Here is a 27,719-nt window from a genome sequence, read left to right as displayed (position 1 = left end):
TCTATTTTTTCTTTTGTTTTTGTTTTTGTTTTTTTTTTTAACACAGTTTAGTTTTCTCAGCCCCTCCTCAAGCTATCATTGTAAACAGCTTTAAAGCATGGCTCTTAGATTAAATACTGAGTTCAAACAAATGAAAGTTTGTAACTTTTTTAATAGACTCTTCATGCATTGCAGCATCACAGACTGTTTGAAAATATCATAATCATAACACACCATTATCTCTCTACCCCTGTTGAACTGTCTGCTGCAGAACAGGAAGACACCTTTGTGGAAAGCTGTACTGAGAAAATCAGTGATATTTTTACCCAGCTAAAAGTATATCATATTTATACAGTGGTGTTTTTTCAGTTCTCCTTTCAAACCTGTATCACTCACATATGAATGGTTTGCAAATACAGCCTCCTTTGTGGGAAATATTTGTCTAACTCTACCCAGCAATAAATAGCTGAATTAAGGAAGTCTAACAAAATGCTACACACAGTTTTACTATACGTGAAGATTTCAGGCAGATAGACAAGAGTATGTTGAAAGACAAGAAAAGTGTAAGGTCATAACAAAAGTGTCCAGACCTGAAAACCCAGTTCATGCTTTTGCAGAACACCCCAACCCCCTGCCAAGCTATAAGGGAAATTCTGAAAACAATGAATGTCTGTGTTTTGCCATTAGCTGTTTCATCATGAGTGAGTTATGAAGTGGTCTTGGGTACATCTAACTGCAATGCCATCTTAAATCTGGGCAATCTTCATTTAAGTTATAATATATATATATATATATTTAGACCTTTGGAGCTGTCAGAATTCCTACAAAGTCTCACATTGCATTTATAGGTGATAAGAAGTTTCAGATGCTACTGTTCTGTTAAGCGATGTTCCATATATTTCTAATTCCTCTGATAAATAACAGAAGCTGACTTTTTGAGGTTTTCTGTGCAGATTTCTGTTCTCCAATTTGATTTACAAGGTTAAAGTGATTACAGAGGCAAGGCAGTCAGTTCTTGGTTGATCTTTGGGAAAAGGAGGCATCAGCTAACTGTGTGCATCATATATACAGTGAGAATAAGAAACCTCAACTATTCAAAAACTGCTTAAAAACATTGGCTTTCAATATTTCACTCACTGTGCTGTTTGTCTATAAAGCACCATGACAGACTGAAAGCCATGGTGCTAGTCTTTTCATTTATCTTAGCCAACTTAGAGAATTCCATCCTCAACAGTGGGGCTGGATGAGATAGCGAGAATTCAGATTTATTAAGAGCTTTTAGAATTTTAAATTTCTTTTCCATTACAAGGGAATCATTTGGGTGTAGAAAATGAAACTAGGCTCAAACCAAAAGACAGCCAATAGCTTCTATTTAACCCTTTTGGATGCAAATTCAAGTCACTGTTCAAAGGGAAGGGTCTTGATTCTGTAGTTAAAAAGGCTGAAGTACTTTCATCAAAAAACTGTTGCATTTCAGTACTATCAAAGGCAGAACTCTGGAATTGTCCTCTGGAGATGGTCTAGTCCACCCCACCCGCTCCAGCTACAGCATGTTACTGAGGGCACGTTGTCCAGTTGGGTTCTGAATATCTCCAAGGATGGAGACTCTACAACATCTCTGGACAACATGTTGTAATGTTTGATCACCCTTACTGTAAAGAAGGGGGGTTTTTTGTGTGTGGTTTTTTCCCTCTCATATTAAAATGGAATTTATTTTATTTCAGTTTGTGCCCTATGCCTCTTGTCTAGTCACTGGGTGAAAGTGAAAAAATTTTGACTCTCTCTTCATTGTTTTCCCCCATCAGGTACTTAAACACATTGATCAGATCCCCCCTGAGCTGCCTTCTCTTCTTCAGGCTGAACAATCCCAGCTCTGTCAGCCTCTCCTGTAACCTTCAGAAAGGCTGTGGTCAGTTTGTTTTATGTTATTACATGTCCCTCAAAGGAACCTTAAAGTATTGTAGTTAAACTACAGGACATTGGGTGGAGGGTGATACTTATTCAGTGAGCCTGGGTTGCTGGGAAATGAGATCCCACTTCTAATAGGCAGTGAAAAAGGAACACTTAGCCAGGAAATACAAGACAGACAAAATAAATAGCTGATGCTGCAGCTTTTTCAGATCAAGAATGCCTAAAACCATGCAAGCACCATGTGCTGGGATGCAACACACTAGCTTGTTTCTAAGTAGGGGAGACATATCAGGACAGAGACATTTTACATTTGTAGATGAGTCTTTGACAATGCAATGCATACATATAGTCCTAAGCATTATAACATCAACATTGAAGTTTTAACAATGTCTTTGCTTCAGTTACATCTGTTCAGTAAATTCCTACTAGAAACCGCTTCTCTAAGGCGGAGTCTGTTCGCAACAGCTACCGGACATTAAGTGTTTTGGCAATTCTTTATTGATATAAAGCTCAGCCTCTTAGCATGCCTCTCAGATAGTGCTTCAATATGCTCATACTTCTGAGGTAACTATAAAAAACTATTCTTTCATCAAATATGTTAGCTAGACATTCATACACTTCATCAACAATAAATTTACTGCTCAAGCAGTTGAAATTCTCAAATTAGTTTCAATACATGGTTTGGCCTGCATAAAAATAAATAATTTGCACCTATTTTTTGTGCATTATGTTCAACTAATGAAGACAAATGTATTAATTTGTTTTAGTTACAGAAGAACTGAAGCTCAGCACTTTTATGCATGTATAAGTGATGAATATTACAGTTCAAATTATACGAAGGATTACAGATTAAGTGCAGGCAAGCAGGAGAAAAAGGCCTCTTGTGTTGGTACATGGTTTCCTATTTATTCCTATAGAGACAGATCTGTTTATATTTCTCATCTCCAAGGACTGGTAAAAAATGCTCATATTATGTCATTTGTATGGTCTGAAGGTAATAAGTAGCTTCAAGAGAATTAAGGTTTTAATAATAAAACCAAATGATTGCTTAGAAATTATTTTTTTTACTACTATTATTATTTTTTGTAGTGCTTTAGATTTTCAAAACTATAGGCAGGGGACAATGCTTATACTTTTAGTATTGAAGTTCAGAGTGCAAAAACTGCACAGTTTTCATTACACTTATTGTTTGAAGTTACCTAAGAATGTATAATATACATACATAAACACATACGCACATTTTCTAAGTAGACAGAGCGCTGGATTGTAAGATGGAAATTTTTCTCCAGGAGCAGTACTTTAGTAGGTAATAGACAAGGATAGCTCAGATATCTGCAGTATCCCACACAATATAAACAGGAAATAGCTGCAGAGTCTGAAATCTCAACAATGATTAAATTGAAAGCAGTGTTGGCTGTTGGGTTTAGTACTTTACAGAGGAAATCCAGGAACATATTTTCATTAATGCACATTTTAAACTTCTGAACTTTTCACTATTTTCACATACGTAGAATTTGTTTCAGTTATGTTAACCAAGTATATTGTCAACAATTTTTGGGACTAAATTAATACACCATTTACCTGTTATTGCTTTCAATTTTGGAACTGCCTGCTTTTTGAAAGGTTCCCACATCATTCATACCTGTGGCTTTGTTGGTTATACATAAATATATTTAAACATAGATGTGTAAAAAGTATAGACCTTCTGTTTACCAGTCGGTGTCAGACACAACTGAGTTACTACAAGAGTAGGAGCAAAGCAAGATTTCACTAACTGTATCTGTGGAGCCTAGAATCCTAGGATGTTCTTTTTCTTTTTCTTGTACTTCTTCAAATAAGGCAACATACGATTCTGATTTTAGAAAATTGTGCGATATTTAAGAGAAGTAATGGAAAGACTTAAAAAAAACCTTACCTTATTTCTCCTGGAAAAAAATGTCTAAAATTATGTTCTGCATTGATCACTGACTGCTAAATGTACAAATTAATTGAAAGGAATGTGCCAGTCGCACTCAGTGCCAGCCATTGTTTTCTAGTCTTGCCTGAGATTTAACGGAAGTTTTTAAAACACGCCTCTTCAAAACATGTCACCTTTTCAGTTTGGTGGAGGTGTGAAAAGAGAATGATGTTAGGACACAGAAAGCAGCCCTAGCTACAATAAGTGTTTAACTTCAGTGAGTAAAGAATACTGATAACTCCAAACAGTTAATTTTGAAAGGATCCTGTGGATCTTTTTGTTGTTGTTGTTGTAAAAAAGATATTTAATACAAGCCAGTGTTTTCATTTCTTGTGACTCTCTTGTTACCATAATGTTCTTTAATTCTTAGCCTAGACCTCCAGGAGAAAAGACAAAAAGAAAATATTGAAGCAGCACCAATGTGAAGGGGGATGAAAACTATACTGCTCAAGTTCTGCGAAGTTTGAGATAGAATCAATGTGAGGCATAGAAAAAAAAAGTTTTTCAAAATATGGAAACATTACTTTGACAGCTCCCCCCACCCCGCAACTACTCAATTCTGTAAAATTACAACTGTTTTATTTCTGCCACTGAGAGATACATTGCAGCTTTTTGCAACTATCAGAAAACAGGGAAGGCTCTCAGGTTTGTCTTCAGACTCAAACAGGTGGCTGTGCAGAAATCCCATTTCCTCTTTCACATCCCAGTTTGTTATCACTGCTTCCTTCATATTATGATTAGTGCTCATCCAACCTCATTAGCAGCTATGCAGTTAAACATGAAGTAAATTAATTTTATGAAAAAAGATGAACAGTATTCTGACAGTTTAGGTCACTAAACCAGCTCATATAGCTGTCAGTTTTTGCAAAATGCAGCAGCCCTATGCCAGTTTAAAATGACAGTGAAACTTCAGCCTTACTTTCTTATTCATGTATGTTATACATAGAAATGGGGGTGGGGTGTGGGTGTTTTGGGGGTTTTGTTTTTTTTTAAATAAGTGATCTGGTTCCCAGAATCAGATCAATAAATGTTTACTAGCCCTGTTGGTTCTAGTGGAAGTAAATTAAAAATAGAGGAACAGACTGAAAATCTATGTGTGTTTGTGCACCTATGCAGGAACAGTAAAGAGCACCACATAGAATGGAAGAATCAAACATGCTAAAGATTCTTGTCAAACACTTCTTTAGGGAAAAAAGTCTATCTTTTCCTGCAAACCTGTCCCCATAAAGCAGTTGGAAGGGCAAGAAAGAACTTCATCTTCTAACCAAGATGATGAAAGCTCTATCTGAACTGAACATTGGCAAGAATTGAAGTAATGAGAAAAAGAAAAAGAAAAAGAAAAAGAAAAAGAAAAAGAAAAAGAAAAAGAAAAAGAAAAAGAAAAAGAAAAAGAAAAAGAAAAAGAAAAAGAAAAAGAAAAAGAAAAAGAAAAAGAAAAAGAAAAAGAAAAAGAAAAAGAAAAAGAAAAAGAAAAAGAAAAAGAAAAAGAAAAAGAAAAAGAAAAAGAAAAAGAAAAAGAAAAAGAAAAAGAAAAAGAAAAAGAAAAAGAAAAAGAAAAAGAAAAAGAAAAAGAAAAAGAAAAAGAAAAAGAAAAAGAAAAAGAAAAAGAAAAAGAAAAAGAAAAAGAAAAAGAAAAAGAAAAAGAAAAAGAAAAAGAAAGAGAAAGAGAAAAAGAAAAAGAAAAAGAAAAAGAAAAAGAAAAAGAAAAAGAAAAAGAAAAAGAAAAAGAAAAAGAAAAAGAAAAAAGAAAAAAAAGAAAAAAGAAAATAGAAAAATAACTGCATAAACAATAGCATCCAGGTACTAGAATAGAATAGAATAGAATATTTCAGTTGGAAAAGACCTACAACGATCATCTAGTCCAACTGCCTGACCACTTCAAGGCGGACCAAAAGTTAAAACTCATTATTAAGGGCATTGTCCAAATGCCTCTTAAACACTGACAGGCTTGGGACATCGACCACCTCTCTAGCAAGCTGTTCCATTGTTTGACCACCTTCTCGGTAAATAAATGATTCCTAATGTCAAGTCTGAACCTCCCCTGGTGCAGCTTTGAGCCATTCCCGCACATTCTATCACTGGATACCAGGGAGAAGAGACCAGCACCTCCCTCTCCACTTCCCCTTGTCAGGAAGCTGTAGAGCACGAGGTTGCCCATCAGCTTCCTTTTCTCCAAAGTAGCCAAACCCAGTGTCCTCAGGCACTCCTCATAGGATGTGCCTTCCAGCCCTTCCACCAGCTTTGTTGCCCTCCTCTGGACGCATTCAAGTACCTTAACATTCTTCTTAAACTGTGGGGCCCAGAACTCATTATCATTATGATACTCATCTGTATCATAATCCTACTCCCTTCAGAAGAATCTACAACTGCAGGATTACCATACTACACATTCTCATTCAATCCGAGCTTAAAGAACAGACTGCCCCCTACTTTGGTGGTGGCTATAATGTCTGACTATGGACAACTGTACCTTCAATTTTGAGATTCATTTTTAGGTAATTTCTGGAAAATTGAAGGCTTTCTATACACACTTTAATCTCTGTTAAACTGGACTTCATTTTACCACAGTTATAGGTAGCACCTAGAGCAGGAAAAATTTCTAGCACCACTATGTTCTAAATATGTAATAACATAATAGATTTCTTTACTAGAAAACATTCAGGGCATTTGTTTAAAATACTAATTTGGATATAGTACTTGTTCTAAGTGTTAACAAAGATGTTCTAACTGCTTAACAAAAAAACTTAATTCAGACATGTAGCTGTAGAATTCAAGGCTTTGGTCTTTTAAAAGCTAGACAAAGCATAGGAGGCAACATCCTATACATCTGTAGGATGATGAAGTGTTATTCTTACACTTACAAGGCATTTACTCCAATTTTATCTACTTTTTATTTTACAGGCAAGCCTCAAAAGTAAACTAATTTTTAAATATTTACAAAACCACACTGCAAATCTCTGTCTGGAATGATAAAAGCAGCAAGGGAGGAGGCTGAATGAATTCTAAGAGGAGAGTTAAGGCTATTTTGAGATCATCTTCATAATATCTTTTTTCACTTTCTATTGCATATTTAGGAAATTAGTCATTTATTTGTTCATATTTTTACTACATTATGTTTTAATCTTTGAAACTAGAAGCATCTATTAAAAGCTTCTGTTGTTAAGTAATTTATATTCCCCACTGTGCCTTCATTTAAAATTGTCTATATTTGGAAACATGCACTTAAATAAAAATGGCAGGTAATGAAATCTTTTGTAAAATACCTGCCTTAAGAACACAGTCAGGTCAGTTAAAAAAATTCAGTTATATAAAATAAAAAATTTTACAGTGAATATTTATTCTAGGTCACTCCCTAGAGACAGAATAGGTAATATAAATTATCTGAACCTATACAGTGTTATTGGATACAGCACGATAATTGTTATATATTTGCTGATTAAACTGTTTGTTTAAATTCTATTTGAACCCAGCATCCTATCACTGGGGTAGGAAGAACACTATTGTATTGCATTTATTAATGGCTTAGATAAATATAAATAATTCATGAAGTCATATTCCTAGAGAAGATATGAAATAGCAGATCATAAATTATTGCCTGAAAACCTTTTTTTCTGCAGTAAAATCTTTAATTTAAGTGAGTGGAGTGTGAAATACTCTTTCTAGATTCTATGTCTGATGAAATTATATGAATACTACTGTCTTCAAAATGTGCTTACTCCAAACAACATTTTAATTACATGCTACACAGCTGACTGAAATTCAAGAAAAGAGAAAAAAAAAAAAAAAGGAAAGCCAACCCCACTCTTGGCTCTGATTTTCCAAAAAATAAAATATTTGAATGCCTAAGTAAAAAAAAAGTTAAGATTAACTACATTGAGCAAAAGTATATAAAGTTCTATGTGCAAGTGATCTGCACATTTTATTAGTTGGCCAAATAGTCTCTTTGGAAATCATAGGTTAGTGGGCAAAATTTTGAGAATCTGTAAGAACAATGTACTGTGAGAAATATTTTTTTTCTCCAAGAGATAAAAATATTTGTAAACAAAGACATTTTACTTGATATTTCATTAGAACTTACAGAAAAGAGAACTTTGCTAAAAATGGTACCTCTGAATCCATAGAAAATGAGAGCCTCGAAGTTTTATTTCATCCTTTGAACCTAAGTGATGTCTGGGCCTTGCAGCAAATGCATCTCTGCTGGAAGGTTGTATATTTTATTCTTATAATTTTCTTTTTGACATGGGAGGTATAACTTGTTTGTATCACAGTAGCTGCTAGCTTTCTATTATGAATATATAAATATACACTGTGCAGATATATTTTATGTACTTATATGAATAAGTTTTGATACCTGGATCTGTTTTATTATTGCAAGTTATTGCAGCTTTGTATAACGGGTAGTTCTGTAAGACTTAATTTGGCAATGAAATATTAGTAGCTTTATCCACTTGCTATGTTGACCCCAAAATACGTTGTTTAATTTCATTCATATCCTGAGAGTTGTATTTTACATCCATGTACAGTGAAGAGTTCTATATAGTTGGGGACTGTACATTTCTTTTTTTAACAATTTTTAAGTTAACAATTAAATATTAAAGATCTGAGCTTCAAACTCTTTCCAGCTCTTTCCAGGGCACCTTGATAGTCCATCAGTATGGAAAGATCAAGGATACAAATAGTGATATGCTGTAGTAGGAAAAGCCATAGTTTGATCACAGCAAGGGAGAAGTAAGTCAAAAAACTAGTAAAAGTGAAGAGTCATGTAACAGATTCAGTTCACTATGTTTTGCAACTAACATATTATTAATATTAATAGCACAATTTATTTTCTTGTAATAACTGCAAAGGATAAGAAAATGTGTATTTCACCTTTTTCTCAAACTGTTTTTTACCTCACCATTATAGATATTGTGGCAGGTGCACCCGCCCTGATAAAGACTGGGGGCATTAAGACTGCTGCGTCCTTACTTTTTGCGCCCTTACTTTCCCACCTGTACAGTGGTGAGTGCTGACCGTCACGTACACACCTTGAAGCAGTGATTATGGTCACATATACACCTCGGGCCAGGAGTAAGAAAGTCAAGGTACTCAGCCAATTAGAATTGACCACAGATCATATTCGACTAAGGTATAAATGGAGCCCTGCCGGAGGACAAGTTGAGCCAGCCCTCCTTGGAGCAGCGGGTCTGCGACTCTCCCCTTGGGTCAGGATGCCACCCAAGGAAACTCCTTGAGGTTGAGAGCCTTCATCTTATAGGTTAGTGATTGTGCACATTTTGGATCTTCATTTCTAAAGCTGGCTGTGCAGTATTAATCCCTCGTACACCATCCTGAACCTGTGGTTTACTGATGTTGTCAGAGTGTTGAAACCTCATTTCTAGTTAGTGTTCTGCTAAAAAATTTTGCTTTAAATAAAGTTCATTTTTGAATCTATCATCTGCCTAATTTGATTTTGTGAGCCTCCACAACAGATATTATAGGAACATCACTGCTGTACAGCTAAAGCCCCCTCTTAATCTAATTCTGTAACTTTCCACAGCTCAACAGAGAGAAACAGTAGATAAATTACTGTCTCTAATTTCTTATATGCGCCATATCTCTCAAACACCACTTTCTATGTTGTATTTCTTAAGAGTTAGAAGAAATATATGCAAATTTTTAGGATTACTTACACCTACAATTTTTCATTTTCAAAATGTCAAAGGCATTACTTTGCATGCATCTCCACACACACAGGGTTTGTCTGGAATATACAGGATAGTCCTGAGTTGCAACATAAGTACAGATCATCTGAAAGGTGCATGCTCAGTAGATCTGCTCGTATGGAATGGGTTTGACATATAGACTTGTACACCATTTATGTACTCCGGGTTCAACATAGAAGTAACTGGCAATTCAATAGAAAATCTGCCCAAGTGAGATGGAAAGTAGCCTGCTGTGTAACATGCTGAAGAGAAACAGGAATTTGGAAAAGAAATAAGAACCTGAAACCACCCCAGAGAGATGAAGATTTGCTTTTTTCCAAGCAATGATTTCAAATATGTTTCTTCCAACTGGAGAGTAAAAAGTAAAAAAAAAAAAAGTGAAAAGTAGCTTTACAGACCATTAATGCTTTAATATAGAGTACATATAGAAGCTAAATTTCTAACCTTTCATGTGGTTCACTTCACATTAACAATGATGTTAATAAATAGTCATTACAGAAAATAGCATTAGTCACATAATATTACTGTTTTACAGCATGTTGACCATAGAAAAGACATATTAACTGTGTTTCAGTAGGGCATGAAATGTATATTGCTGGATAGACTAGGTTTTCTTGGAAAAAAGTTACAATTCATGTTTGATAAGAAGACCATAAACATGTGGAAATATCATACACATTTAAGAATACTTTGCAATGGTAAATTTATCACAACTGGGATTTATTCAAGAACAAACCTAATTTTAAACACCTTTATCATGCATGATGAAGAAATGGGATATTTAAAACTACTGGAGGTGATAAGTAACACTTTAGAGGATCTATGACTAAAAGCTCAAGTTACTCTGCATACCCAAAGGGTTTGTTCTCACTCTCCTCCCCCCCCCCCCTTTGGTTCATTTGCTTTCTGTGTCTTTTCTCTCTTTCTCTTTCTTTCTCTTTCTCTTTCTTCCTCCCTCCCTTCCTCCCTTGAATATCAACCTTGGATCATGAGGTATATGGAGGTATATGCCCACACAAAGCCAAATTCAAACCACTAAAACAGATAGATATGTATTTCTGATAGATAACTGTACATGATACATATTCATATATTTATTATTCGAAATAAACTATACAGCATACTTCAAGCTTTATGCATGTTAACAAAAGTTTTCCTATCTACTAGATTCCTTGACAAAGAACACAGGACTGGCAAAGTAGTGCCTCCTAATAGGACATGCCAGAAAAAAGCCAATACAAAACCCTGGCATATGGGGCTTCAAACTGGAAGAAAAAAAACCCAAATGTGCTCTAGCAAAGCAAGTGTTACACTCTTAATAACAAAACTGTAAACAAAGTTGCAAAGATGGAAAATAAGACAAAACAAACACAACCCCAGTTACAAATAGGTTCTTCCTTATCTGCTCCAAAGTAGCAGTTGCTGTCAAACATTTCATCCCAGGTCTGTTCTCCTTTTTTAATTATAAATGAAGTTTTTGTAGTCTAGCACCAGAGGTGGCTGACTGAAAATGAATTCAAATATGTACAGGACTGTTACCTTAATTTATAAACATGTATCATGAGAATCATTCATTGTATGTATAACATGAAATTCACTAGCTCTAGTTTCTTTTTCAGTGCTGCAGGTGTCACGTGACATATTAAATAAAGCTAACAGCAAAGATATCATACAGAATGCTGTTTGATGTTTGATATTCCAAACATCAGTGTATACACTGATCCTACTTTGTGCCAAAAGTACAGAATTTCCAATTTCCTTCATCAAAGCTATATTTTAGCAATCTAAACTTTATTTCCTTCACTAGTGCTTTTAGAAGGATTAAAATAATCACGTAAACTCAGATTTTGCTTCTTCAGTGTGTTTGGAAGGAGATGATGCCTATAGACTGCCTGATCTGCTGGTTTTTTCTCCTCATCTTGTGCAACTTCCTTTCTCTGAACTTAAAACTTTCACAATGTGAGAAGAGAGCTTTTACTGTAGTCCTCTAAGCCAGTGCTATATTTGGGTGGTTGCATTTTCCAAGTGATTATCCTATCACAAACTACTCTGATAGCATATTTTTCTGTTAGGAAAGCTTTGGGCTCTTCTGCTTGTAGCTACGTAGACTCAAGCAAATTATGTTCTCACTATTATTTTATTAGCCTTCAAAAGGAACAAGATGAGTTGCACCCACTGCCTTTGATGCTGTTCTCCAAAAGTAACCATATCTATTCTGTGGATATGTATTCAACATAAGGCCTGTGACAACAGTATTCTACAAATTTAATCTTATGTGCAAATATTTCTGCAACTTCAAGCCACTATTCCAGGAGATAAACTGGATACTTTTGTAAATCTGGGGAGATGACATCTATATCTTTCAGATACCGTGCCTCTAATACAAATAGTTCTGTATTGTTCTGCTCAGAGATGCGTTGCTTTCCAAACAGGCACAAGCAGTAACTTGTGCTATGTTTGTGAAACCGTTACACTGTAGTTTTCCAAGCGCTTGACAAGTTACTCTTAGGATTATTGACTCTAAAAAGATATTACTCAATTGCAAGTCTATAAACTTCTTCCATGATCATTAAATAATGATGAAATCTACTTCTGTAGATTTAACTATGTCATAAGTTCTTTTAAAGACTCCAGAATTATTTTTCCTGTAGAAATTAGATTAGCTATAAGGCAACAGTCTGTTTTGTATTACCCACTGCTTTGTAAGATTTTTTAGCTTCAATAAAGCAATATATTTAACAAAAATATTCTGACAGGCACAATGGACATGCTTCTTCATAAGGTTTCCTTTCAAATGTATGTGTGAACTATGCATTATTTTAGCAGAGGCTACCAAATCTCTTTCCTCTGAGACTGTGTGGTTAATACACAGGACACAAAACTTTTATAAATGTTAGTACTGTGGATAGCATTTTACAGATACTGCCCAAACACAGGATTAATCTCTTATTCTTAGCTGTTCTGGGAAAGCTCCTCTGGGAAAGCTCCAGATGCTGTTTTATTGTACCTTGTTGTTTTTTTTTTTTTTTTTTTTTTTTTTTTGTGTGTGTGAAAACCTTACTTTACCTCTTATTTTAGATGCTGTTATATTTCCTTTTATGAAGGCCTCGTCTGTTTTTTGGATCTTACTTCTACTTCTTTTACTAAGTTTAACACTGTTACAACTCTTGTTTTACCTTCTTTGTAAGGTATGTCTTCTATTTGTTTCATCTTGATTCAAGACAATTGTCAGCTCACAGATCCCCTTGTACAACACTATTATTTTCTTGACACAGATAAATTGTTATTACTTGCAACCTTGCAGATGAATAAGAGCTGAATAATGTCTGGTATGATTTGAAGTTAATGAAGAAATAGTGCATGCACAGTGCCTGTTCTCCCCAAATAAGGTAGGGAACAAAGACCAAAAGACAGTTTACTTACTTGCTTCCTTGTCTCTTTACATCCAATACTTCTTCCTTTAAACTTTAACTCTAGAAGTTGTTTCTGGCTTTATCATTGCTTTTCATCTGTTTTCTCTGGTGTTTATGCTGCTTCTCTGATTTACACATAACCAAAACAATTTGTAAAATATCCTGGTGTCTCTGATTCCTATCACTTTGGCACTTCCGTGGGCACTAAGATTTCTGGGGCATGCTTCAGATGCTGCACAAGTTTACATGCAGCTTATTCAAGGATTTTAAATGATCACTAAGATTTAATTTTCCCCATACTAAACCTAAATGGAAGGTGGTTTTCACCCTCAAAATAACAAAAAGTTTATATATCAGAAAATAGGAGATGCCAAAAAGATCAGCAGGCCTGAAGTCTGGTCCCTTCTGACACTTATATGTCTACAGAACATATTCAGCAATATAAGAAGCCACAATAGAACAGGGTGGAAAAAATGATATATGGATTAAAACTAGACTCCTGACAACTAACTGTTCAAAGACAGAATCAACAGAAAAATAATTTCTGCAGGAGATGTCCATTTCATAGTCAATTACTGAAATCATGAAAATTATAAAGATGTTATTAAAGTTGCAGTAATTATCTATAATATATAGGGAAAACTATATTTGGTAATACTAGATACCTCTTTATGCAAGATACTCCAGTAGAGTCTATTTCTTAACCTTCCTTGATTTAAAGTACTAGACGCAACTTTCCCCATACAATGATTTAGTGTATACCATTAACACAGATAAAATCAATACCAAATGAAAGACCTATTTGAGAAAAACATAAAACATATTCACATCAATCACAAAATAACAAATTCTTCTTAAAAATAAAGTTAAAATAAATATTGGCCTTGCAAAGAAGTCAGCAGAACGATCTTACAATGTTAAGTGGGATCATGGTGCACAGACCCTTTGTGTCACACCATTTTCTACTCCCATCTATTCCCAAATCTAAAACCAGATCCTCAGCTCATGTCCTTCAAAAATCACTGAAGTCAATCGGAACTCACCTCAGTGCTTGCTGAATCCCATCCTGTGGATTCTAGCAGCCAAACTAGTGTCTGTAGTTGGCTTCTAATCTTGCAACCAAGTTTTATACCTAGTCAAGAACACCTGACCTGGAAAATTTTTACAGGATTGGAATTGCTCTGCAAAACCATATTCCACAAGGTTAATTCAGTATTTCTTTTGTCTGTGGATTATACATGGCATGTTATGGAATCTTTCCTCCTGTTTTAAGAATCCCAGTGATTAGCCCTCGCAGTATAGAAGCATTACCCCCATTTGCTAATGTAAGCCTTGTACTACTAGCACCTCATTGTCTAAAGAGAGAGATCAACATTTTAAAACACTTTTTTAATAAAACAAAGTGCTGTGAGAAGTACTTTTTGCTGTTGTTTTTGAACATATGGAAGGCACCATGTAAGAGAAATATATCATATGAAAATGTCCAATTTTTTATAAAGTAACTATTTTTTTCTGTTTAGAAAATTCAATAAAGTCTATAAATGTTGACAAAATATGTAATATTTTCCCCAGGTGGGAAAAAGAGAACGAGAAAAAATGTTAGCAATGTAGATAAAGCAACAGTGTATTGGAGCTTTTCCATGCTACTGCAGCAACTAAGATGAATGAACAGAGAACAAATGGCTGACATATCACCTACCCATGGGAGTTCCAACGCCGTAACCTTTTGAGTCTATCAAGCCTCCAATCTGTGTTAGGTTACAGTTCCGCTGTGTGACAAACTCAATGGTTGTCGACTCCATTAAAAATGCATAATCAGAGGTAAGCACACGCTGGATACCTTCTTCATTACTTTTGACAAGTACTGACTGCCTCCTGCTACTCATGAAGGCCCACATCTTGTCATAAGTGGAGATTTTGGATTTCTGAAAGACAAATATTAGATGTAACATGAATAAGAATAATATGTTTATAAGAGTGAAAGCAAATTCTCAGTTTGCACATTGCTCTCTTATCGTATTTTACTACGTGTCAGGTTTTACCAAGGCATACTTCTAAGGGTGCCTGTACCTTTCATCTCATCTGTACCTCTCATCTTGTCTATGAAAAACAAAACAGCTGGACAGATTCTCAAGAAAATGCACAATATATGTTGTTTATCTGTTTTTTATTGTTAAAATCATATAGACTTTATGTAGGATGAGGCCTGCAAGTATTTGAAGTCAGTGGAAAACTATTAAGTATTTTACTGTAGCCAAGTTCATCAACAATGTTGGTGAGTGTTATAGGAGAATCTGTGGATTCTGGCACATTTTAAATGTTCGTTCTTATTTCAATCACTCAGCTACTCCTGAGCAATTCTGAAAACCTAATGTACAGTGTGGCAACCTGAATTAATCTAAGCACTTACAGATGGCAGTATATGGAGAAAACAGTTGTGAGGGAGAGGGCAGCAAACATTTTATCCATGGTACACTGCAAAAATACTTGAGAAAGATTTTAGGTGAGATATAGTATCACACTCTGGTCACACTAATACTAGCTTGCCATTCAGAAATTGACCACTAAAAGTCCTAAAAATGAATATGTGTTTTCTGCTTTAATATTCCCAGAATGCAAAGAACTGTTGTGATGGGAAGAGAGAGACAGTAGTTTGGGACAAAGGAGACAGCAGTTTGGCACAAAGTGATGCTGCGCAACTATAGAGGAATCACTTCCTTTCTTTCACCTCAGCTTCTTTAAAAAAAGATATAAAGTTATTACCTTCCCTCATCTTTGTAAAACACAGTGCTTAAGAGATCATAACCACTGGATAAATTGAAGGTATTAGAAGTACTGAACATTTTATATCACATTTGCCCCATCTGTTTAATAATGTTTCAAACTCAAGATGTATCAGAAAATGTTCAGTAATGTTAAATCTTGCCTAGTAAATAAAATGTAGAAATATAACATGAGAACTAGTATAATCAGACTTTTTGAGGAGTCTTTCATCTTCTAATGTCGGCCTTAAACATAACTCTGCTGTCAGCTCTGGTGGAGATACTAAACAAAGATTGACACTACAAACCTTTCTGAAGTTCAGCTGATTGGCAGCCATAAATTCTGCCCCAGAGGAGAATTAGCAGTGTACTTGGAATAAAAAGAACATTTATTTAGAAAAAATATGACTTTGTCCCCCTGCTGAGATACAATCCAAGAGTTATTTCACTCTGCCTGGGGACTTAGCAAATCGAGCATTTGAACTAACTCTAGTGTCAATGCTAATAAAACTGAAGACTTTTAGGACTCTGCATGAACGCATTGTTGCTGTACTGAACATAGTCTGTGGCTGATTGCAAAAGATTTTAGTAACAATGAAAGGGGAAATAATTTTTCTTCAGAATATACTGTGAATGCATAGAACAGAGAAGACAAACCGATACGGTCTCTCCTCATAGGGTTTGTTTTGAAAATCAAATAATTCTTGCAAGCATTTAATACCGCACTGTAGCATAACATATTTTAAGCAATGCACATCAGCTCTGTAGGAATCTGAATTACTATGTAATACAGAAAGGATGGAAAATGAATGTTTTTCAATATTTGTAAAATTTTACCGAAAATCTGTATTTGATTCTTTTGACATACAATCTTTACCCCAGTACACAAACAACATTTTAGCCGCTATAAATAGCCTGAGCAATATAAAAAATTGGCAGAGAGAACAATTTTAGTAAACTGTTAGATACACATTGCTGATGTATGCTGAGGGGGGAAAAAAAAAGAAAAAGAAAAAGCCGTATGAGCTATAATAGAAAATAAAGCAAGAATGAACTGTAATATATGTGCATTTCTATATTTCTGTTGGGGGAAAAAAAAAATCCAGGATGAAAACATGCTAGCAAGGGGAATGGTTGCTCTCTACTGAAGCATTAGAGCATGTGAGAAAATACAATACCCTCTAAAGGACAAAGTGCTCATATTATGATGACTGATTTAATTAGCTAGAATGAGGCAATAGCTACTATTGAAAAGGAAGGAACAAAGGTCACAAACAAAATCAGAGAAAGCTCCTGCATAGGATAGCTCACTTACTGGAACAAATAAAACAAAAAAAAGGTAAAAAAGTCTACATATGAGTATTGAGATTGTAGAAGATAACACAAAACCTAGAACGTCAGTGCACATGACTCACCACTGTGAAGCTAACAAGGGTGATAGAAAGTGCACAGTGATCTCTCAGTTTTCTCATATAGGCAGAACACTATAATGTTTTTGCACTGCTTTTTTCCACCCCTAAAAGCTAAAAGTCATAACTGAAATGATGCCAAGGAAAACAGCCCATCTTCTTTGACCCCTAAATTCTACCTAGCGTTTAGAAATTCTTACCAAAAAAAGTGTATAGTACAGGTTATGGGATTTGTTTATGCACAACAGAGAATGTTTTATCTGAAAATAGAAAAAAACCCAACATTTGATTCAGGAAAATACAACCACAAATGGTTTTCCTCTGTGTTTGGCAAACTACTCAGCAGACTCACCTGACTAAAAACAAGAAGCCAGAACAATCAAAAGCATCAGGAGCCCATTTGACATTGAACTAAAGAGAATGACACTCCAATATGTACATATCACTTCTTGTGGTTATGACCGTGTTATTCACACTTATAGAAGCAGATGCTGCAATTTACATTATGTTTCCATCTTCTTGCACTGTGTGCAAATCAATCTGGTTAATCAACTTATATAGTCCATCAGTGAAGTGTGTTATTTCATCTGGGTTAGTTCACCATATTGTTTCATCTAACTGGAAATCACTGTCTAAATCTAACCTAACTTGAAATCAACCGGAAATGGTGTCAGTATAAGATAACTTGTGGTGACATGATTTATCATGCTTGTGTTACCTCAGTAATGCTGAAGACAATGCAGAGTAGTAAGAAAGCTCCCTATGCTTTGCAACATTTGAATTTCACTGGTATAAAAAAAGAGAACTAACTAACAGGAAAGATGGAAATGAAAAGGTTAAGCAAATCAAGAAACTCATCTACCTGGTCCATAAAATGGTAGCTCTCACAATGACATTCAGAGGATAATCAGTGACATACTCAGCGTTCATAAATTAAAGATCATTGGAAGATAACTGTGCATGTCAGGGATGACAAAAGGAAGCATGGCAAAGGCTTTAAGTTAGTCTAATGCTATGTACAAATGTGAGGCTGCAAACAGAAGGAATCATCATTAGTAATGTGTTGTTTACTGCTCTATCCTGAAGCACTGGCTATAAAAGACAAATATCTGAGCACTGAGACTCTGGACCACCACAGGGTTAGAAAAATATCAGGATGTTGAATGAATGCCAGAATAAACAAGGATCAAAGGACAGGGAAGCTGACCTCATGATACAGGACAAGATTGGATAAATGCATAACAAAAATGTGCCAGGCAAATTCTGACATTTTTCTACAAAGGAAAAATTACAGATCCATTAATGGAGGTTTTTATTTTAATGATAGCATCCAAATTCTTTCCTGGCTTCTAAAAGCATTTGGGTGTCACAGACAATGCTTCAGCTTTGCTTTCACCCATGCAATATTTAAACTCAAAAGAGGCTGTAGTAACAAAGGAAAGATTAAAGGTAATTAAATATAAAAAAAAAAAAGTTAAAAAAAGTCAGAAGCCCAGTTCTTATATATTCTATAAAAGCACTCTCCACCAGATAAGAATTAAACCAGGACAATCTTCATGTCAAAAAAAGCCCCACAGACTCCCAATCCTACTACACTATTTTCCATTTATGACACTGACTATAACAGCTATGTGACTTTTGTTTTCCTGAGCACTGCATTCTTAGTGGACACAGGTCACTTTTCTTAAAGTTGCTTGGTTCATGATTTTTTTTAAGGCCAAAGGAACAATTATGCACATTTATTCTGACCTTCTGTAATACACAGACTATGAAATGTCACTTCTGAATTACTTCACCAAGCTCATCACTTATGTGTTTGCACTGACAAAAAGAATGACATATGAAAAGTACATTCATAAAGACCCATCTACATGAGCCTTAGCAAGGTGCCCAACAAGGTCTCTTACAAGATCCTTGATGACAAGCTGGTAGGATATGGACTGGGCAGATGGAGCACCTACAGGTGGAGAACTGGCTGAGATGTTGATCTTGAAAGGTGGTAGTTAACAGCTCAAGGCCAGATTGGCATCTTGTCATGAGTGGAGTGCCTCACGGGTCAGTCCTGGACCTGATACTATTTAATATCTTTATAAACAGTTTGGAAAATGGTATTGAAAGCACCCTCACCAAGTTTGTGGATGACACCAAACAGGGAGGAGAGGTAGATACACTGGAAGAAAGAGCTACCATGCAAAGATACCTCAAGAGGCTGGAAAATTAGTTTAACAGGAATTGCATGAGGTTTAACAAAGATAAATGCAAAGTCTGTCCTGGGAGAAAGTAATCCCAAGCATCTATTGGCTGGGAACTGGCTGGCAAGAGTGTATCTTGGCTGAAAAGGACTTATGGATCCAAGAGGACAGCAAGCTGAACATAAGTAAGCAGCCCATCATTGCAGCAGGAAAGCAAACTGCAGGCTGTATCAGCAAGACTATAGCAAACAGAACAAGGGATGGGATTAATCCATAATACTCGGCACTTGTTAAGCCACACCAGGAATGCTGTGTCCAGTTTTGGTCCTCCAAGTTCAAGAGAGATGTTAAAACTGGAGAGTGTCCACCAAGGTGATCAGAGGTTGGAGATCTTAGCTTACAAAGACAGATTGATAGAAATGGAGTTGTTCAACCTAGAGAATGGAAGGCTTACACAGAATCTAGTCACATTATTCCATTACCTAAAGAGAAGGTTAGAGAGAAGTTGAAGATACTTTCTTCATTAGGCTGCATGGTGACAGGATAAGAGGCAATGGCCCAAGCTGCTGAAGGGAAATTCTGTGTGTATATAAGAAAAAAATTCTTCACCATGAGAACAGCTAAGCGTTGGAACAGGTAGCCCAGACAAGTAGTGGAATCGGCTCACTGGAAATATTAGAGACAGCTTAACACTGGCCTGAATAAGCTCGTCTAAGGTCTTGCTTTCAATTAGGAAAGCAGATCTCCTCCAACAAGAGGAAGGGAACTCTAGAGGTCCCTTCCAACTTTGAGTTTTCATTGATTTCTATGATTCTTTATCAGTATGAAGTTACATACAGTAGTAAGTGTTTCTGGAGACTCTTCAAATTTTGACATTGAGCAATTTCAATAAAATAAAATAAAATATATCATTTCCTGTTTGGGAAAAAAAACAAACAAAAGAAACCCAAAAAATATTGTGAACATATGTAGTTATACATCAAGCCAAAGACAAGACCATTATTAGCCTGGGAAACGTGTTTTGCTGTCTTTTTCACCCTTCAGTCCTTTGAAACTCAAGTAGACTCATCCCAATTGATTCATATATGACCCCTTGGAAATCCTGAATACCAGTATGGAAATCCAATGAACATATAATATGTTCATTTTATTCATTCCTTATTCATTTTCATAAGTTTGACATTTTGTTTTGACACATGCCCTAAATCTACATAGCTGTGAAATAAACTAGAAAATGCATTTCTGATGTTCTTAATAACGGCAAAAGCACTAATGTATCTCAAGATTTTTTTCTAAACATAAAAAGGCTAGATGTTACATTTAGGTGAAAAAAACATTATAGACGATCATCTTATGGCTCATAGCTGTTCTAACACATTTGGGATATGTCTTCAGTATTTTAGGCCACAGAGGATTAGTACCATTAATAGAGAAATAAACAAAGTTAATTAATTGAATAAATTTCAAATCATAGTATGACAAGCATAAAGCTGAGAGAACAAACCAACAGCCTAAGGTAAAGAATGTTTTAAGAATTCTGCAATTGTCTTCAAGCATTATAAATACAGGGAAATTCAAAGATAAGGCTATCTGAAAGAATTCAAACACTTGCATAAATTAAAATAAATTGTAAATAAACATAAATAGCCTGATCGCTTTTCTGAACTGTCACCAAATGAAAATTTGTAAAAGCTGATTGCTACTGTTCAAATATCTATCAATGACTGATGATGTGTTTGTTCCATTGTGCATTTTTTGTACTTCTAATTTCTGTAATTTATGTCTGTCTACACTGATCCACCTCTCCCACTTCTTAATATGAATCTGAATTCTTTGGAATAGGCACTGTTTTCTCCAAACTGCTCAATGTTTCTGAAATGGACAATGACGGAGTCCTGATCCATTACTGGGACTCCTGAGCTAAACAGCAATATATTCAAATAATGATAAATATCAGAATCAGCTGCAGGAATCAGAATGGAAGATATGAGGTCTTATTAATTCTTTAACTTTACGCAGTATCGCTACATGTCCTGTTTCCAGATATTTTGTTTTAAATAATCCATTTAAATTTGTTTTAATGACTGAACTAATTTCTAGTTTCCGGTAAGCTTTAGCTAATTCTACACTCCAAAAGTAAGTGCTGGTTTTTGAGGCAGCAGAAGCAGTATATTTACCGATTTTGACATAGCTGAGCACATTATGTGTAAAACGCAATTAGGTCTTAATTGCATATCTGCACCTGGTGCCTCTGTAATATAATATGACGCCATAGACATTCAAAACTCTGCATTCACATATGTGTAGTGCAAAGTTTTGAATCATTGCTACAGGCTAAGGCATAGCTTTTACAGAGCACTGTGCTAATCACTACCATCTTAAGTACACTGAAAATATTATACGTTCCTCCACCTGTGCTGGACAGCAGACCAGATTTAAATCAGCTTAGCTGTCCTCTATCACCTAATAGACAGACTGTGTTTATTCAAGCAAACTTCTGAGTACCATCTGATTTTCTTACCAGATTAGCAACTAGTTATAAAAATGACCTTTGTAGTACTGTATTTTCTTTATTGTCTGCTAGAACTATGAGACTGTTTTTTTCTCAATCATCAAAGAAAAGTGAAAAAGACACTCTCCTTTTTATCAGACTGGTCTCATTGACTCTGACCTCAGGACATTTCTTTTCCTCTTTTTTCTTTTCTTTTTTTCTTTTTCCTCCTATTTTTTCAGAACTGCTGAGGCCTGAAAATCCTTAAGTGAACCAGCCGATTAAGATTTTGTTGTGTCAGCATAAAAACAATAAAACCAGTGCATACAGCGTTCTCTCCTCCATAACGTCAGTTTTCATGGTCCGTAGAGCACAAATGAAAAAAGGTAGGAAAGGTGTTTCTGCCAAGAATAGAGCTACAAGGAATGAAAAATGCAGTGCTCAGAGAAATACAATTTTACTCTTGCCCCAATTGTGCTGACTTTTTGTTTTAAAAACCAAAGATTTTGAACAATCATTAAATATTTAAAATATCTGTTTATAACCAAAATATCTTATGGTTAAAAAAAACCAAACCCTAATGCTATTGAAATAAGTTTTCGCTATCAGCTTTGACCTGGAAATAAGGATTTTATAGCTCCAAAATCACTAATGGATTTCAGAAAACTTCCTTGTCTTTTATACCAGAATGATTTATACTCCTCTAATGAATTATAACTAATGTCACAACAGTTCTTTTTGTAAAATACTGTGGAAGATGACAAGTGTATTATTTCTCACATTTCTGTAGGGTTCTTCCTTTATAAGTAGGAATAAGACATTAAGCAAATTTAATCTGGTTTTAAAGCAGATCCTATATTCTGCATGTTCTGTAAAGATAAATCCACTTCTGCTCACTCTGCCTGTTCTCAGATACAAACTGCAGTACAAAACTCCACACTTCGTTTGCACTGTGTCTGGAAGCAATCTCCTTTTCTAAAAGCAGTGAGTGCATCGTTTCATCGTTGAACTGAGAATGAAGTTCACAAAAACTACTTTAAATTTTTACCTCTCATAGAGTAAAAATTTGTCACAATGCCATGATTTTAACGATTGTATTCTCACAGCATCTACACTGGCATGAAAGATGATTGTGCAACATTCAAAGCAAAATTAATATGCACTATGTCCAAAACACTCTGTTGTTGTTGTGATTTGAAAGAAACTCATCAGGCAGCATTAGAAATAAAACTCATAGCATTCAAGGTCTCTTTGAATGAGGAGAAGGGATAGAAAGCCCACTAACTATTATTTGCTAATTTGTTGCCCAAAACAATTAGGAATAAATATTGTTCCATTATCTTCACAGATTTAAAAAACTTAATAGAAGTTCCATTGTCACTTTTTTGTTTGTTTGTTTTTGGCACCTGTCAAGCAGCAGCATTAGCATTGGTTATTGCCTGTAATGATAGTCATCAAAATCAATCTAGTGGCACAGACAGATTAGTGTTTTTTTCCCCCAATAAATTCCCCCATCGGTTCTGTTGCCAGACCTAACAAAACTCTGAACATCCAAAATAGCCAATAATTTCAAGTATTTCTTTACAAAATAGCTCATGTAAAATAATTGCCAGCTATAGATTAACATAAGCCACCACTGAGGTATTCTGCAGTGGGATTTGAATTTAGCATTCGGTACTTTTTTATTATAGTAAGTAAATTACCAACAACACTGGACCATATGTGCTAGCTAAGAACATCTGAGTCTTTCTCTGTACTCGTCTGACCTTGGTCACTAGAAAATTGAAGTTAATTCAGGCAAATAGGATTGATGCCATATGTGATTCATATCAAAGGTAGAGAGGAGTAGTAGGATACTGATCAGAAGAACTATTTGTTTGTTAGCGAATCTATCAGGTCTTGGAATAATTCTGGCAGTTTTATTTTGAACTACCTAGACAACATACTTGAGAAGATAAGCAACTAACACTTAAGGAGCTGCTTTCTTCTAACAATGGAGACGTTAAAAAAAAATTAAAAGATCTGGGATGAAATGCTACAGTAAAAGACACAGGAAATTTTCAGCCAAACTGGTTGCTGAAGAATACATGCGTAGATGAATTTACATGTGTTCGATTAGTGATCTGTACAGAAAATAGAAGCAATAGCAGAGTTACAAGATGTAGTTTTGAGTATTTTTTTAGTACTGATACATAGAGTCCCTACCCAACCTTTCAGAAAATTGCAATACTGACAAAATTGTATAGCATGTCAAAAGTCAGAGTAAGATACAATTCATGTGTTTATTTGCATACTGCAATTTGGACATCTGTAATAGGTGAGTATAGGTAGTGTAAACACAGCTGGTAATGTAGTTTAGCAGAGAAAAAGAAATAGTATAGCTTCTGAAGTCTAAGGGAGTTCTACAAAGGCTCTGCTTTATTTATGATTTGGAGCAGCCAGAACAGCAAGTGTATGACAGAACAGAGGGGAAAGGATTCTCTTTCCAGCATTATTAACTGGTGTATTCCAGTTTTTTTCAGAGGGGAGTGCTCAAAATTAGTGGGAATAAAGTAATTGGGAATTTCCAAGGAAAGAAAAAGGAAGGGAAAGTTCATCACCAGTTTTTCAGTTTGACCATTCAGTGACTTAAATCAGTCATGTTAGTGTTTTCTGTCAAATAATACACCAAAACTTAGCCAAAGACAATTCTAAGATTTCTTAGGCTAATTCTGTGCCAACTATTTATTTTATTATTGCTTATTACATAGGTCTTAATAGATAACTGAACTGTGCAGAACCATTCTTGGGAAGAAAAAAAAAAAAGTATTTTGAGTAGGATTATTGTGTGTGGTCTTCTGAAACTACTGAATCCAAAATTCCAGTATTCTATATGTTTTTGCTGAGGAAAAGCAAAAGCAAAAGCAATGAAAAATTCATGCACTATATTTCCACTACCCTATATCTACCGCAGAAACTTGGGCTTTTCAAAATATACCTACAAAAACATAGTTTGCAGTTTCAGTAGAACCTTGGCTACTGTATCTTCTTTAGGAATAAGTTAGATTGAACTTTAAATTGCAAAACTAATTTTAATTTGAGCACATTTGACATTGGCTGTAGGAACAGATTTTTTTTTCTGTGACAACAGTGGTCTATTAGGTCTGCACTGGGAAGTGTCTGTCACATGGTGCAACGCCTGAGCATTGCAGCCTGAAAATTATGGATGTTCTATTCCTGTTAGTTGCCCCGAGTTCTTGGAAAGATCAAGGTAAAAAATACTGTAACCTCTTCTTTCTTCACATTTTCAGCATTTTCTCTGTGCACCTATGATGCAAACATAAGTCCGAGTGTAGACTTATTAAACGTCATCTTCAATGGCAGAAATCAAAGTTAAAAGGATACTAACATTGAGCCATATCAGCCAGAATGAGGAAATAAGAATCTAGGCTGATGTGACCTTCCCTCAATCCTTACCTTTTTTTTTTTTTTTTTTTTTTTTTGCTACATGAGCAAATATGGAAGGTTCATATCCCACTTGAGAGATAATGTCAAACTTCAGTGATAAACTAAACACAGTGAACTCAGAGATCATTTAAGCCCCTCAGTAATACACAGATCAAATTTCTACAGGTCAAACTTCCATTACAAAGCTTGTACACTACTCTGATGTTTATTATTTACACAAATATTGTACAAATTAGACAAGAGGAAGAGAAGGATATGTGATGAGTACTTGCCTTACTTTCCCCAAAAGTTGAAAGTTTTTCAAAGCCTACTAAATACTTGAGATAGGTAAACAAAAAAATCTGATTTCTGTCTTACAGAAAATCTTGGTATTACAGCAATTGCAGACACACTGAATTGCAATGAAAAGTAGAAAAAGAAACTGTGAAATCAAGTCTCAAAAAAGCATTAAATAATAATTATTAGGAACAAAGGAGACAGAATGACAGGGAAAAAATAAGAGAGAACAAAACTTCATATTGATTTCACTTGGTAGAAGAAAGAAGACAATAATAAAAATCAAAACTCAACCATGGAAAATTTTTATTTAGCAAAAAATGATTTTTTAATAGAGAATTCCTGAGCTGACATAAAATTTTTCTGTGAATTCCTGAGCTGACATAAAATTTTTCTATGGTGCTCAACAAGATGTGATGAGCTCCAGAGGTGCCTTAATGATATTTTAAGCTTTCTAACTAAAAATTTCTAGTAATTCCAGCAGTAGATGACTTTTATTATTAACTAAAAATACTCATTTACATTTGTGTATTTATAGTTACACATGATAAAGGTAATTACACTTTACTATCTATGAATTTTGGGGGCTGCACAGAATTTTATATCAACAACGAAATGCTTCAAACATGACTTGAAATAATTACTCTGTGGAATGTGACATCTGAGTTAATACAGTCAAAAGGAGGAATAGATATTTGACATTATATACTGACAGGCTCTAATGGAAATTCATGTACCATCACAGAAATATTGTATGGGCTGGTATGTGTTATCATAACTCCTAGAAAATTTATTATGTTTATGATTGTATGATGTTATCAGAACTCCTAAGGATTCTAGACATTTCCTCCATGCAACTGCTGGGTGTAACTGTGCATCATATTGCAGTTTCTGTGTTTCCCCTGTCAAGTTGTCAGTCAGTTGATCAATTGGACATCAAAAAGTAATTCTGTTATTCATCCAGGAAAAGCTAAAGGGAAACACGATTTCTGATGAAGTTTGAGCATCTGTTAAGTTAAATTTAGCTAAATTTATATTAATACCTTTGCCAACTTTCTTACCAAAACAAGCCAAGCTTTTCTAGATGCTACCAAATTATTCTGCTGAGCAGTTTCAGATGATAATAACTGGGACTATAGTGTTTGACTTTATTCCCTATTTTGTTGTTTTAATTAAACTATTTGTGAAAAGTCAGAGAATTCCATTCTAGGGGCTTTTGTGGAAACTAATCTATGAACAACTATTTTAGAAACCTTCAATGAATAATAACTAAATATGTGATAAATTACTATAGTAGTAATGTAGTAGTAATGTCATTACCTGTGACTGACTTCATGTCCTGCTGTTCATATATCACATAGGACTGAAAACAATGGCAACAAAAATAAAGTGAAGGCACAGAAAACTGATAGAATTTATTCTATATTTTATACCATACAACTTATATTTCTCTAATTTCCATCTAGTTTGACAAAAATAAACAGCTGCACTGATAGTGCTTGTGATTGTATTTTGGCACATATTACTGATGCCACTGTCAATGCCTTACTGTGATTATATTGTTTCAGGTGACCCTTCGCTACTCACAGATAGGATTGTAGAGATCACTTATGAGTTTGAAAGCCATTGTGTTAGGAAATGTGTTGTAGCAACACTGCAAAACTGATTTCTCTGCATATTCCAGGAAGAAAAGCAGCGAAAACAGTGACAGTACAAGCAGCTTCCAAGATGATAAAGTGGATGAAATTTTTGGGGGAAGTAAAGGAATAGTTTCATTTCTACTTCGAATATTGGTCATCTGTTGAGGTTGCTTAAAATGGTGCCAATTAACATAATAGGTTTTTCTAATGAGGACCTGGGTCAGCAGTTGGACTGATGCACCACTAGTTTACTTTACAATAAACAGCTACAGATAGGTGATAAACATTATCTGTCAGCAAAAAAAAAATTACTAAAGAAAAATAACCTGCTTTAAGTTGCATAGCTTCATAAACATCTTTTAACTTTAGTCATAAGACCCTTGTCAACTATTATTGTTTCATCTTAGCAATAGTTAACTTTAGTAGTGTTCATCAACACTATGCATTCAGTGTCATTTCTCAAATAGGGACAAGTACTAAAATCTTACTAATTTGCATTTATATTCTTATAATTTGATTCTGTTTTATGTTTATCTG

General features: G+C 34.9%; 1 protein-coding gene across 1 annotated transcript in view; it reads right to left on the bottom strand.

Moving 5' to 3' along the window:
* Positions 1 to 27,719, bottom strand: part of GRIK2 (glutamate receptor, ionotropic, kainate 2) — a 446,885-nt gene that overhangs the window by 22,955 nt on the left and 396,211 nt on the right. Inside the window, exon 14 of the mRNA XM_009320161.1 lies at positions 14,665 to 14,890. Coding sequence (XP_009318436.1) covers positions 14,665 to 14,890 — 226 coding nt within the window. The remainder of the gene's footprint in view (positions 1 to 14,664; positions 14,891 to 27,719) is intronic.

Source organism: Pygoscelis adeliae, unplaced genomic scaffold (assembly GCF_000699105.1).
Source record: "Pygoscelis adeliae isolate BGI_AS28 unplaced genomic scaffold, ASM69910v1 Scaffold41, whole genome shotgun sequence".
Lineage (NCBI taxonomy): Eukaryota > Metazoa > Chordata > Aves > Sphenisciformes > Spheniscidae > Pygoscelis > Pygoscelis adeliae.
This window is presented reverse-complemented; position numbering and strand designations above follow the sequence as displayed.